Source organism: Onychostoma macrolepis, chromosome 02 (genome assembly GCF_012432095.1).
Source record: "Onychostoma macrolepis isolate SWU-2019 chromosome 02, ASM1243209v1, whole genome shotgun sequence".
NCBI lineage: Eukaryota > Metazoa > Chordata > Actinopteri > Cypriniformes > Cyprinidae > Onychostoma > Onychostoma macrolepis.
Window position 1 is genome coordinate 12,214,975 of NC_081156.1, and position 14,115 is coordinate 12,229,089.

Here is a 14,115-nt window from a genome sequence, read left to right on the forward strand (position 1 = left end):
ACAGCAGTAACAAAGCAACCAGAAGTCATTTACTCTTAAAGCGAGTTGATTTGAGGCGGTATGAGTGACACAACCCTTGGCAACATGACAGTTTATGCAAATGTGCCTTATGCGAATGCACAGTAATGGGAAGTTGCAACCACCAATGGTAATGTAGTCAAGCGAAACTAGTGTTACACATACATACTTCCAACTCACAACCTCAATTAAAAACACCTGAACCAAATAATCAAGGTTTTAAGGCATACTAGAAACTTCCAGGCAAGTGAGTTAAAGCAAGTTGGAGATGAACTAGGACATTAGCCCTCACAAAGCAGCTTTGGATACCCTTGACCTAATGGCAGGATGGTCGCAGTTTTAGAACCTTCCATGTTTTGGGTACCAGCTCTGGTCCTTCACTACTAAAAGCCGCACCACCCATAGCTCCGATCTCTTACTACGACTGTCATTTGCGCGTTCCCTCTTCTGTCCTACACTCACAACTAATGCAACAAGATCCTAATCAAACAGCACAGAAAAGTGACAGCTGCAATTGTAGGGGACACTCATGCTGATTTATTGGAGATTCTTCATGGAAAGGTTGACAGGCTTCTTTAACGGCCACTTGCTCGGCTCTCGTGGCACACTGGAATGGATCAATTAACTCAATCTCTTGGTTAAATTTAGACTCAGAATGAGGGTGGTGGTGTGTGGGTTCCCAGTCTGGCCTTTTTTGAAAAGAAATGCGTTTATCCCACCCACGGACAAACAAGTGCTCGCTGGTTTCCTGGCTTTTCAGCTGAGGTCATGGAGCCAGATGAGAGAGAGGTTTCTCATGTTGCTCTGAGTGAGACAAACGAATGGTTCAAATTATGACAATGTCTCGATACAAACTTAAAGTGAAATCAATGGTATAGCAACGCACACCTTTTATGAAAATGTAATATGTTAGGCAGGCTATTAGTAAATATAAATCAACAGACAAATAGTTATTTAAACATTTTTAAAGTAGTTTTGTAGGTAATGCAGCCTTATGCCAGACTTTGCCAATCATTTAGTCCACTTAAACCCTTCCTCACACTTAGATTGCATTGCCTCCATCCATTCAACAACTAATGGGTAGAATCAAGTCCATGCCCTACATCTAATTCTTTTCAATAATTCTTTCACTTGGCTGTAGGTCACAATAATGGGAGAATTTCCATTTTATCGTGAATTTGAGAATTATAGTTAACAGCAACAGTTTATGTAATCAAAATAAATGGCAACAACAACAAATAGGATAATTGTAAAAAATTTTTACTGTTAGAATACTTGAGGGAGATGCATAAGGATCCTCAAAAAAGCCTCCTCAAAAGTGGCAGTCATGTTTCAGTACAGTTCCAGAAATCTATCACATTATAAAATAAAATGTGTACGTGTTGTTTGTTGTTGACATGTTAGGAAAAAAAATAAATAAAATGAAACCATGTTTTGAAACTAGACAAATTGGAGTTGCAAATTATATTTATTGTAGGTAGCTAGTTAGTCTGTAACTCTTGCATTAATGTTAATTTGTAGCTTAGCTATTAGGATTTGGATTGGTTCAGTAATGCATACTAAAAGCAAATGAAAAACATTACACATGCTCCTGCTCTCCTTTGAGATGTTTAAGGAGCCCATCCATGCAGAAGCCCATGCTTTTAGAGCCAGAGTGTCTCTGAAGGTGGTAGAGAAACAGTGCATATTAAAAATGAACAACTGGTAACCCTCAGAAGAACAAAAATGGATGTCTTGAGAAATCCGGGTCTTTTTGTCAAGACAAAAAGCACTACAAGCCATTTATCAAAGCAACTCTGCAACCACCCTGCCAAACCATTAGTGTTACACAATACACAATGGATTTTCATCACTTCTCCGACACGTTTTCTCCCTTCTTCACTAGCTCTCCCTGGCCAATTACATCCCAGAGAGCAAAGCAACAACACATTCTCTTTTTTTCTAAGGGCCAAAGAATGAAGAATGATGTAGACATAAATGTAACCCGAGTCTTATGATACATCTTCAATGTCTGAGAGAAAATAGAGACACAAGGTGAAAATAAACAGGCTTGTATAGATCATTGTGTCTGAGGAACCTGATATTTACAAATACATCTCAGCAAGTATTGCAAGTGTTTTCATGTTTTCTTCTTTGACAATGACGGCGAATGAATCATGTCCTGAGACAAATCGGCACAGTTCGTGGTAAATGACTCAACAACGCTTCAGATGTCATGGCGAATGAAGGGAATGTTGTTTGCCAAAGAGGGAGAGGCAAGCGCAGGTGCCCTTGGGTTGTGAGAGCAAAGAGGTCGACAGCAGTTCACCTGACAGATACTGTAAACAAAACCTGTCTAATGTTTTTTTTGTGTCACCGATGGAAACTAGATGAAAAAAATGTTGAAAAACTCACAACAAATGTGTCTTGTATGCTGTCAAAAACATTTAGAACTGCTGACCTTGTGACATTAAACAAAGTTTACAAGTTATGACTTGTGGAGGTGTTGGACTAGAGGCGCTGGACAGACAAAACATCAACTGCACCACAAATAAGACTGGCGAAGGTAACACCCTGCTAAAAAAACAAACAAAAAAAAACAATAGAAGCCCAATAGAAACCATCACAGAAATTCCAATGGTTTCCATTAAAATACCATTATAAACCAATAGCTTTTTCCAGTAAAACCATGGAAAAATTCCTTTTTGTAGTGTGTTTTGGGCATTTTTCTAATAGGATTTAACATCCCACCAATAGAATCCATCACATACCAGAAGACACCATTATAGTTTCCATTAAAACCAATACAATTCCCCTTATAACCATTAAAAAACCATTACATTTTCTATTGTGTTTTGGGCAGGGTTCTATTGTTTTTTTCAGCAGGGCAAAGACAACTTCAAGCTCTGAGCAAGGGATTTTATAGAATATATAATATAAAGATGCACTGATATGTGTCCCTTTTTTCCCCCCTAAACATGCATCATCATTGTATGTAATCAAGGTGGTGTGATCTGAACAACTCATATCTGTCCATTAATCACAAGAGCAATACTAATAACCAATATGGCACCAATATATGCATCCCTAATAAAATTTGCTGGAATCAGTTAACGACGAAGAGAAAACTTGCCAGTTATAGGAGGTGGACTGAGTGCTGATGCGTAAGTTAATACATTTGCATTTTGCATGCACTCCTTCACTTGGCTATGTACTTATGCAAATGAGAAATAATCTTCTCGATGCACCAGAAAACCCCCGTCACCTGCCCATTTACTAAAAAGCCCACAGTGGTCCATAAACGTCTCTTGTTGCAGTCCCTTTTTTTTTTTTATTTTTTTTAGGTCTAGCTCAGTGAGGGGAAATGCTAACACAGGTAAATGAGAAACTTTTGTTTGGGGGCAGGGAAAGTGCAGAAAAACACATGTCTATGCAAGTTAATTCTCAGCTAACAAATCAAGAGCAGAAGCATTTAAATGCCCCCAGTCTGATTCTCTCTATTCCCAAAAAGTGTCTACTTTAAGATATTCATGGATATCTAAATCCCTCCTAAGGATTACTATCTTTCTTCCATCTCAGTGCACCCACGTTTCTTCAGGCAGTTTTAAATCTCCTTATATTAACGCACCATGAGCGAAACAGAAACAGAAAAAAAATAAATAAATTACAGAGTAACAAGGCAGTGCATATGTATTAGTGTTACAAAGAGCTGAATTCTTGAAAGGCAACCAATAGTGTGCGCCTATGAAATATTTAACAATTTACATAACACTGAAGACTCAGAAAAAGTGTTTATAGACATGTATCCTGAAAATTCATAAAGACAGACAACATTTCTGTTCCAAACCCTGATTTGCCTACCAAGACAGCATCATTATAGACATGCTAACTAACCCAAAAGCTGTTTAACAATTATGCTGCCAAAAACCAAGCAGTGTTGCTAAACTATTAAACGTGTTTTTTTTTTGTTGCTTATTTAAAAACTGCCGAAATAAAATATATTAAAAAAAAATCATAAAATACATTTGTTGAAGTTGAAGAACTAAAATTACAAAAACTAAAACTGAAATAAAAATTAATTAAAGCTATCTACATATGAAGAGTTTATTTGCAAAAACTTTCAAAATTTCAAATATCATGTTGTTTATTGTGTGTTATTGTGTTAGTTATCTATATTTTTAAGTAATTCTTTAACCTAATCAAAATAACCCAAATGCAGTTTGATTGAGATTAATTGGAATGCACAATGAAAAAACATGATTTTTGAAAATTCAGTTATCTGTTTTGAACTCTTCATAGAAGTTAATGAAAATGACAAGAGAAACTAAAATTAACAACAATTACAATAAACTAAAATAAAAAAATACATAATAATATTAATAAATAAAACAATAGTATGTAAATAATAATAAAACCACAACAAATAATACTAAATAACAACAAAACCACTGTATGGAGTCATGACAATTTTTTATTTTTTTTTGTAATAAATTATTTTATATATCGTTTTTAAAATTATTGAAATGAATTAAGTAACGATAATTTAAAAATAAATAACTAAAGATAAATAAATAAATATTATTTCACCCAATATTTGTGTGCTTACTGCATCAATAGTTTAGCAACATGCTAACGCCAAACTCCTTGCTAATCAGCTGTGAGGTTTAGTCAAGTCTCTTGAGTGCATTATATGAGGAGCACTATGTTTGTGGCACCCATGTAAACCTTTTCAATAAGTCAATTAAGAGGTTCGATTTCAGTTAGGATGCTTATCTCAGAAGGCAGTTGCCTACTTAAAACAGTGAGGAAGCTTACTAGGGTGTGGAACAGAGTCCAACTGAGCAATAACAATGGCAACTAACTCACTGTACAAACAGTCAAGTACTACAATAAAAAATTAGCAGGTAGTACCTGTGCTTCTGGCAGAGCAACATCCAATATATTTGGCTGACTACGTGGCTCTCCGTTCTCCAGGCGGGAGTATATGACCTGGTATCCCCGGATCTGGCCGTGCTGCTTCCCAGAAAGAGGAGGCTTCCATGTCACACGGATAGCTGTGGAGTTCACAGCCTCTACTTCAACTTTCCGAGGTGGGGCTCCAGGCACTAAAGGGGGACAATTAGATTTAAACATCAGGATGGAGACTTTTAGGGTAGCTTGAGATAAAACACTAATAAATGCTAATGAGTTGTGGTTTGGACGAGGAGAGGTATTTGTTTTACAATATTTGTTGGTTAAAGAACATTTATCATGCTGGGAAAAAAGCTAATGTGGCTTCAGTAAGATTATTCACAATAATTCAAGGAAGCAGAAGACGGTGCAAAAAACAACAACAACAAACCTCTAGAACTGCTAAAAGACTAGGAAGTGATGAAGGACAATTATTGTTCTAATAAGGATGTGCTGAAATTCTGCTCAGCTGACATGATTTAGATGAATGAATATACTTATTGTGAATATGATGTGAAAAAAGCTGACCAGATGGGGGAAACTTATAATACTATTTCTAGGGAAGCAGATCCAAGGTAAGCAAGCCCAAGGTACAGACAAACAGGGCTAATGGGAAAAAGATGAATGAAGAACCAAGATACATTACCAGTCAAAAGTTTGGAATAATTATGATTTTTTTTAATTAAGTGTCTTATGCTCACCAAGGCTGCATTTATTTGATGAAAATTACAGTAAAACTATTAAAAATAACTGTTTTCTATTTGAATATATTTAAAATGTCATTTTTGTAATTTTCATCAGCCATTCATCAAAGAAAAATCATTCTAAAATGCTAATCTGGTGCTCAATAACCATTTCTTATTATAATCAATGTTAAAACATTTTATCTGCTTCAGATTTTTGTGGAAACCATGGTATATTAACATTCAAAAACTTTGGGTAAATACCATCTTAAATAAGTAAATAAATGAATAAATGAAATTCAGCAATATTGTCAATACTGACAGTGAAGTTTACTAAGTTTATAAAGTCAAAATTTATAAAGTTACAAAAGATTTCTATTTCAAATAAATGCTGAACTATCAATTTATCAACTTTTCAACTTTTAATTTTCCACTCCGAATAGGTGTAGAAAATAGAAAAGTTATTTTGAATTGTAATAATACTTCATAACATTAATGCAGTCCTGGTGAGCATAAGAGGCTTCTTTCAAAAACATAAAAAAAAAAAATAAAAAAAAGAATTATTCCAAGCGTTTGACTGGTAGTGTAACTGCATATCTTGAGCACTAAGGAAGGTGTGAAGGGCAAAACATGGCCTGGGAGAAAGCAGGGTGCTTGTGTTTGCGTGCAGGACAAGCATTGCATGCTCCGGGGAGCAGAGCAAATCCCGTTATTTAGAGACAAAGTGCATGTTGTCTGGTAACAGAGCATGCAGTGAGCACATCCGGTCTTATACTGCTCTCCTACGCTTAATAAGCTTCTCTCCATAGCCTACAATTCTAGAAACCTTATCAAAGCACTCAGGGATTGCCTGAAGTCACACGTGTTACAGCCTGGCTATATAACTTGTGCAAACACACATAACATTTGCTGTAGCACAACTGAGAAAAGGACAGACAGTGAGTAAGAGTGAGTAACTGCTTTTAGCGCTGATGTCTGTGACTTCATGTCTAGGCCAGGGGTTTTTGAACTCTTTGAGGTTAAGGACCCAGAAATATGATGATTCCTTTGCAAAGGAGCCCATGTAGACCCATGTAGGTCATTTATACTATGTGAGAAAAATTGTAAGCATGATATAATAGTATGTACAACATGTTGTTTAAATGATTTATTTTTACATTATTACTGAACTAAAGCCAAAACCAATTTATTCTTTAATATTTACTCTGAATTTTTGGATCCATTTTATGCATCAATGCTTTTTAAAAGTATTGTCTTTCAATTTATTACGACCCCAAAGTGTTGAATGAAAAATTATAAAAATGTATAAAGCATTTTTATGAAATATTATTATTATAAATATTTTGTAGAAAACTTGCATATTTTGTTTGTTTTCCTAATTAAAATTAAATTTTGTAATGATTTTATCCTCTCCAATTTTCCTTGGACCCCCTTTTAGCTCTGGGGGTTAAAACCCCTGATCTAGGCAACATGGTTAACAGCTGGATTTCCTGCAAAGCTGTGTCTGTTGTTTGATTAAAGTATAGGACAATTAGATCGTCTTTCAATGATGAGATGACTCTGAGCTTTGAACCCTTGGTTAGCGGTCCACTGATTTTATGACGCACTAAAAGGATGTTTCTGTGATATTGCTCCCACCTCACTTATATAGTTGTTTCAATTATAATTAAAACTCAATGCTCCATCTACCAAGTTCAGTCACCATTACTCTTAAGGAGAAGACACAGCTTTCAGGTCCAGGTTCGAGCAAGGACAGGCGACATAAGCCTTTCTTCAAAAGCCTTTATCAGTATGACCTTCTAGCCTTGAAACTTTTAAAGTATCTGACTTCAGTACCGATCATACCACATCATTTCATGAGAAAAGTTTGACAAGCAAGGAAATTAAAAGTCACAAACACTTCAGACTGTAGAATCTAAAGTAATTCCTTGGGAAACCAATTCATAGATGAGTCTGTTCATTTCCATTTGTATCTTATAATTCTGGTGAGACTATTCCAGTCACGAATAGGAATAATTGTTAATAGCCATGCTTAAAATTGTCAGAAAAAAGGGAAGAGAAAGACAGCAGCCAGCAGCAGCCCGACATTATTATCAGTCCACATAGGATACTTCAGACCTACCGTCCTCGTTGGTACGGACACGCACAGCTGTGCTCTCAGGGCCGGGGCCCACATCGGTGTGCGCTCTCACCCACACCTGATACTCCGTCCACTTCTCCAGGCCCTCCAGCACATAGCTGGTGGCATCCGCTCCAATGTCCGGTACCTCATGGCGGTCAGTGTCTTCGCTGTTCACTGCCTGGTAGCTGACTGTGTAGCGCGCAATAGCGCCATGGCGACTAGCGGCGGGCGGCGCCACCCAACTCACCTTGATGCTGGTGGAGCTCAGACTGAGCAGGTGCACGTCTTGAGGGGGGGCAGAGGGGGCTGCAGGTGGGGGCAAGGCAAGGGGAAGGGCATCAAGCAAAATTAAACAACTTAAAGCAAGCTCGCTTTACTGAGACTGGACTGAGAGGTTGGCACAACAATAGAGAGCGTCTTACTTTGTGTTGTATTTTTTGTCTAATTTCAAATTAGAATTCTAAACTGATTTTATGCCATGGAAACCATTTAAGTTAGAATAGCTTGGTTCGCCATTTGTTTTTTGTTTTTTTTACTTTGATGTGATTTCAAAAAACTGAAAAATTCAGTACTGCACAGCACAACTATCTACCATCTACCACCACCTAATGGTGCTAAGACACAACCAGGGTGAGATACAGAGATTACTGCTGGAATGTAAAAATTGACACTTTTATTATTATTATTTTATATATATATATATATATATATATATATATATATATTCAATAATTTAGAATCTATGTGCAACTGGACTAATGCACAAAACATTAAATCTTGACACTTTTTTTGGCAGCATTTGTTTACAATATAGTCTTCATTAAATATTGGTTTGGATAAGCTTAAGGTTGATGTGTTGGGTTATTTTTTTTTTTTTTAAATATTAAAAGAAATATACAAAAATTTAAAGAAAATTAATGGTAGAATGTGCACATAAGATAAAATGGTACTTTAATGTTATATATGTGACCCTGGACCACAAAACCAGTCATAAGGGTCAGTTTTTTTAAATTTCGATTTACGTATCATTTGAAAGCTGAATAAATAAGCTTTCCATTGATGTATTCCATTGATTTGTTAGGATAGGACTATATTTGGCTGAGATTCAACTATTTGAAAATCTGGAATCTGAGGGTGCAAAAAAATCAAAATACTGAGAAAATCCAGACTGGACTGTACAATACAGACTGGTTTTGTGGTCCAGGGTCACAAATTGTATATACACACTACCACAGACTTTGGGGACATGCAAGTATTTTTTTTTTTAACTTATCAAAATTGACAGTGAAGACTTTTATATTATTACAAAACATCTATCAATCCATCCATTTTTGTTTGTTTTACATTAGTAATAAGAAGAAATGTTTCTTGAGCACCAAATCAGCATAATTATTTTATTTCTGAAGAATCATATGACACTGAAGACTGGAGTAATGTCTGCTGAAAATTCAAAGGAAAAAAATAAGTACTGTCAAATTGTATACATTACTAATTATAAAATGCTAATATATTTAAAATTATAATAATATTTCACTGTTCTCACTGTAGTTTTGTACAAATAGATGCAGCCTTGGTGAACATACAAGACTTTTTCCACAAACATAAAAAAATAAAAATAAAACAAATAAAAATACATACCGACCCCAAACTTTTAAATGGTAGTGTTTTTAACAGCTAAGAGTGTGTTGTTGTTACAATACAATCTAAGACTAATTCAAATGACCTGCCATTGCTAAAAAGCATTCTCATTTAGCTGGTGCTGTGTGTTAATTTCTCACCCTGGTCACAGCGATCAGTAAAGTCACAACCGTTTACTGCCTTTCTCTGTTTGGGTGTTGACAAGCAGGGGAAAGGCCATCGGTTTGTGTTTTAACAGGCGTTCACACATTCTCAGTCAGCCTATTGGCCGAGAGACAACAGCCCCCCGTTTGTCAGAGATCCAAGTGTCAGTGAGTGTGGCAGCTGACGCGTCCGAGAGCGTACTCCACCTTCCTGCCTACGCTAAAGTGTGCTGCTAGCTTCTTTTGGCAGGCTTGGTGCCGCTTCTGAGTGGCTGAGATAAGCGCAGCAGCAGCAAGGTATTTTTATTAAGTCTGCGACGGATTGAGATCAGGTGCGCTACCAAATTAAATGTTCCTGCACAACACAACACAGTCCAGAGGCATAAAAAATTACGACAACAGCACAACAACAATTTACAATGACCAAAAAAGCTAAATGGCATTCGTTCATGCAGCTCTATATGATAAACATAAATGCGTAATAAAACAAGTAACAATAATTAAATAAGGAAGAAAAGAGACCGGAATAAGTACAAGAAGAATGTAAACTGGGATTTTAACATGCTTGCATTCCTTTGTTAACAACCAGAGCAGTTTGGTGACGTCGCACCATTCTTGGCGCCCACGGTGGGATTGAGCACGAGGCGTCTCTCATCAGGCGGTCCTTAATCTGACAACTGTGGGAGAGCCACTACAAACGCCTGATGCTGCAGTAGGTGACAAAAATACTGCAGCCGTAGCTGAACATGTCGGCAGCTTGCACGGTTGTTTTTTTTCGGGGGGTCCTGACACAAAACTCAAGAGATCAAAGGGTTTTTTGAGTCCTGGAGGAGGTGATAGACAGGTCTCTAGGAGAACATGAGGCTGTGAGAGACTCCGGGGGAAAGGAAGTACTCTGATACTGTGAGATGACTGTAAATTTTGTTATATATTCTCTGAACATTGAACATCTTTTGATATGGCTGGGATGGGTTATACGCAAGCAGAGCGTTAAATTTAGCACAAATGTAGTGCTTCAGCTCTATTTCTCATGTAGGCTTCACTCCTCTGGCTTTTAACACTGCAGCAATTACAAATCACATTGATAGCCTATAAACCAAAATAATAATGACAAAGGCACAAGCAGACACTGAACGTACCTTTCGCCCTTGTCAATGTATAAAGGTATTCCCTGGCTTAGAGGTGTGAGAGAATTAATGGTGGAGATGGTAGACAATAGCTTGAGAAAGGAAGGTAAAATAGGTCCTCTGGTTTGTCCATAGGGACAAGTTTAGGTTAGTTGACATGATGAAGACAAAAAAGAGGGCACTTACTGGACTGGGCGGTCCTGGCCTCAATGGGTTGAGTGAAGACCCCTAGCCCCATTTCAGAGCGGGCCGCCAAGGAGAATTTATACAGAGTGTCCGGCTTTAGACCTTCAACAGCGTATGAGCCGGCAGGGTCGAAGGTCACATGGATCTGAAGAGAAAACATCAAAATCTCTATAACCATCTCTTTACTTGGCCTGATAGACGTGTTTATTATGAAAATTCATGTCATTGACCTTATTGTGAACAATTCATCCATTAATATGCTTATTTTTTGACCTTGCCATTTTTAATTAACATAACTCAATCTTCTGGTGAAACAACAGAGTCTGGTGACGTATGTCAGACTTCTCCAATCATTTAGTCTGCTTAAACCTGACCAGATTCGATCATGAGAAGAGAGAGATTCTGAATAAATAATGGCTTACTTATAAGTATATCTTCACAAAGCATGAATTTACATTATTCAACAAAAAAGCGATAACTGACAGAACGTGCAGTTTTCAGTATTACTACTGCAGTATTATTTATCAGAAAACTTTTAACAGGTAATATTGTAAATTGCTATTTTTTCTCTGTAAGGATCAGCTACATGCATAAATCTACATATATTTGACTCATTATTCATTTTAAGATTACAGGGCGAGTGCATAAGTTTTTCACTAAAAAACTGAGAAGCGTTGCATTAGCATAGAGACACACTGATGGCTATCACAATGAGTGTGCATACGTCTGATCTTAATGTGGATGAACTGACATCAAGAAAACACATCCAAACAGTCCATTCCGGCATCAGTTAGAAATGCTGTCAAGCACTGAGCACTGATAAGTACATTCTGTTTTTGCACAATCTAATTCTATCAACTGACTGCAGACTTTTGCCTGCAGTCATTTTGTGAAATGTCAATTTTGGCTATCTTTCATTTGTATCCATGGCCCACAGCAACAGCTGTACACGTTCAATATCTGGTCTGCTTGTAATTCTGAATGAATCAGGCAGAAACAAGCACTGGCGTGATACCTTGTTCTCTGAGTCAGCTTCCCAATATAGCAGCTCATATTTGATGATGGGGTCCTGGACTGGCCACAGCCAAGTTAGCTGAATCCGTGTATCCAGCTCTGCTTCGGCCTCAAAGTTGGAAGGCTGAGCAGGTACTTGAATTTCAACAGACAAAGAGATGTAAGCGACAACAGATGCACAAGTATTTTTATGGTACTGGCATGACAATGCACTAGGCAAAAGTAGGGTTGGGTATTGACACACATTTCCTGATTCAATTAGATTCCAATTCTAGTAAACTTCATTATGATTCTGATTAATTCGGGCACATTTTAGTCACAATGTCAATTTTGCTTCTAAAAATTCTCTCCAAGCTTTTGCTGTAAATTATACTAAGAACCTTCAAATTTGGTATATTACAAAAATATGAAGTAATAAATAAAAAATACCTACAGGGCCCAATCCATCTACCCTGTAATATGTTAATATATTCCATAACCAGAAGTAAGGATAATGATGTTGATTTATCAGCCCCTCTGAAGGATTCAGTTGGAATGATCTTCATAAACAATCCATTAAAAAAAGTAATTTGTTCATGAATCAGACTATACTGGTTATGATGTATGATTGATTTCATAAATAACCTATTAATGAAAGTTATTTGTTCATAAGACAGACTATAATAACTAATCACTAAAAATAACTGGTTTAAATGAGTCACTTTTCATTAGTCAGAATACACCGTTCACATTGTATGTTTTTGATTCGCTAAAAAGAACCAGTTCATGAGTCCTTTGTTAAAGAATCAGACTACACCGATCATGCAATGTTATTGCATGCGACATCTTGACTGATCAGCGAAAAAATACATTTTTTACTCATCCCTATGTAAAAGCATTGACGTATTATTCATTAACCCTAAACATTACCTCCTTGCTGTGTCTTGACCTGCAACACATCAGATGGGGGTCCATCCCCTACAGATGTAAAGCCCAACACACGTAGGCTGTAGGTGATGTCGGGGGTCAGGCTCGAGATGGTGGTGAGACGACTGTCGTCTGTGTTGTGTTTTTGCCAGGCACTGAGGGGTGCGTCCAGGTCAGATGTGTAGTAGATGCGATAGCCTCTAATCTGACCATTAGGTTCCTCCGGCGGTTCCCACTGCACCAACATGGTGCTGGCACTCAGCATACGTGCCTGGACATGCAGTGGTGGGGAGGAAGGTGCCTGTTCACCCGTCCGTGTTTCAACTGGGTCGCTGGGTGGCCCACGGCCAATGTTGTTGACCGCCATGACGCGGAACTCATACTCGGAATAAGGGCTGAGACCACCGATGCTATAACGTGTGGTGGCAACACCATCCACTTCCTGGAAGTTGGTGTCAGCGGACTTGGCCCGGTACTGGATAATGTAGTAAGACACAGGTTCGGGGTTTCCAGAATCCCATGTCAGTGTAACACTGGTAGCTGTGGTTTCCGTCACAATTAGAGATGTAGGAGGCTTTGGGAGTGCTGAGGAGCAAACAATGAGAAAGGAAATGAAACAGATGACAGCATATGTAGGCTAAGCTGCCTACACGATGCACTCCTAAAATAGAGAAAGACAGCCGATGCAAGACAGAATGAGAAAGAAGAAAGGCTTGCATTCTGATGATTCACAGAAAGGCAGACTGTGCCGCCTCGTCATTGTGTCTTTAAGATTTGTGGCTGGACTCCAGATAAATGTCAGTGACATTCTCCGAGTCCATATTGATTGGTGAAGTGCAAAGTGCAATCAATAGAGGCAGCCATGATGACGGGGAACGAAGTCTGGCAGGGCTCGGCGTTGTCTGGTGGGACCAGCCGCACTGATACAGCTCCAGACATCTGGTCTGGGTAAACACATGCTCAGAATAATCTAAAGCCTTTCATTTTCTCAGAGCCCACAGTAAAACGTGGGAAGTCCCTAAAGCTCAGTCAACACAGAGCAAGTGTCCATGTTTTTTCTTTGTGTGTATTTGCCAGACGTACCAAACAGCTGGTCCGAACCTTGGGGTTGCAGTTAGAAAATAACTTTTTCTAGTCTCTGACAACCTGTTCAGGGTTTTGGGTAAACTAAGAGTCTACAGAATCTTTGAAAAATCTACAGAACTGACCCTATTTATGTTTTTAATACACATACATGGTCTAAAACCTATAGCACACTTATTCCGCTCCGGCTCGAGGTCAGTCCATGTGACCCAGCTTGAGTGTACTTTTAATGGTTTGCACACTCAATGCACTACGAGACGGAGCGG

General features: G+C 37.9%; 1 protein-coding gene across 10 annotated transcripts in view; it reads right to left on the reverse strand.

Moving 5' to 3' along the window:
- ptprfb (protein tyrosine phosphatase receptor type Fb) overlaps positions 1 to 14,115 on the reverse strand; it is a 180,571-nt gene that overhangs the window by 50,366 nt on the left and 116,090 nt on the right. For 6 of the 10 annotated variants that reach the window (XM_058797484.1, XM_058797500.1, XM_058797492.1 and 3 more), the window contains 5 exons: positions 12,770 to 13,351; positions 11,862 to 11,995; positions 10,847 to 10,991; positions 7,753 to 8,058; positions 4,909 to 5,102 (listed from right to left, as the gene is read on the reverse strand). In XM_058797484.1, coding sequence (XP_058653467.1) covers positions 4,909 to 5,102; positions 7,753 to 8,058; positions 10,847 to 10,991; positions 11,862 to 11,995; positions 12,770 to 13,351 — 1,361 coding nt within the window. The remainder of the gene's footprint in view (positions 1 to 4,908; positions 5,103 to 7,752; positions 8,059 to 10,846; positions 10,992 to 11,861; positions 11,996 to 12,769; positions 13,352 to 14,115) is intronic. The other 4 variants (XM_058797546.1, XM_058797528.1, XM_058797537.1 and 1 more) reach the window with 1 other exon arrangement.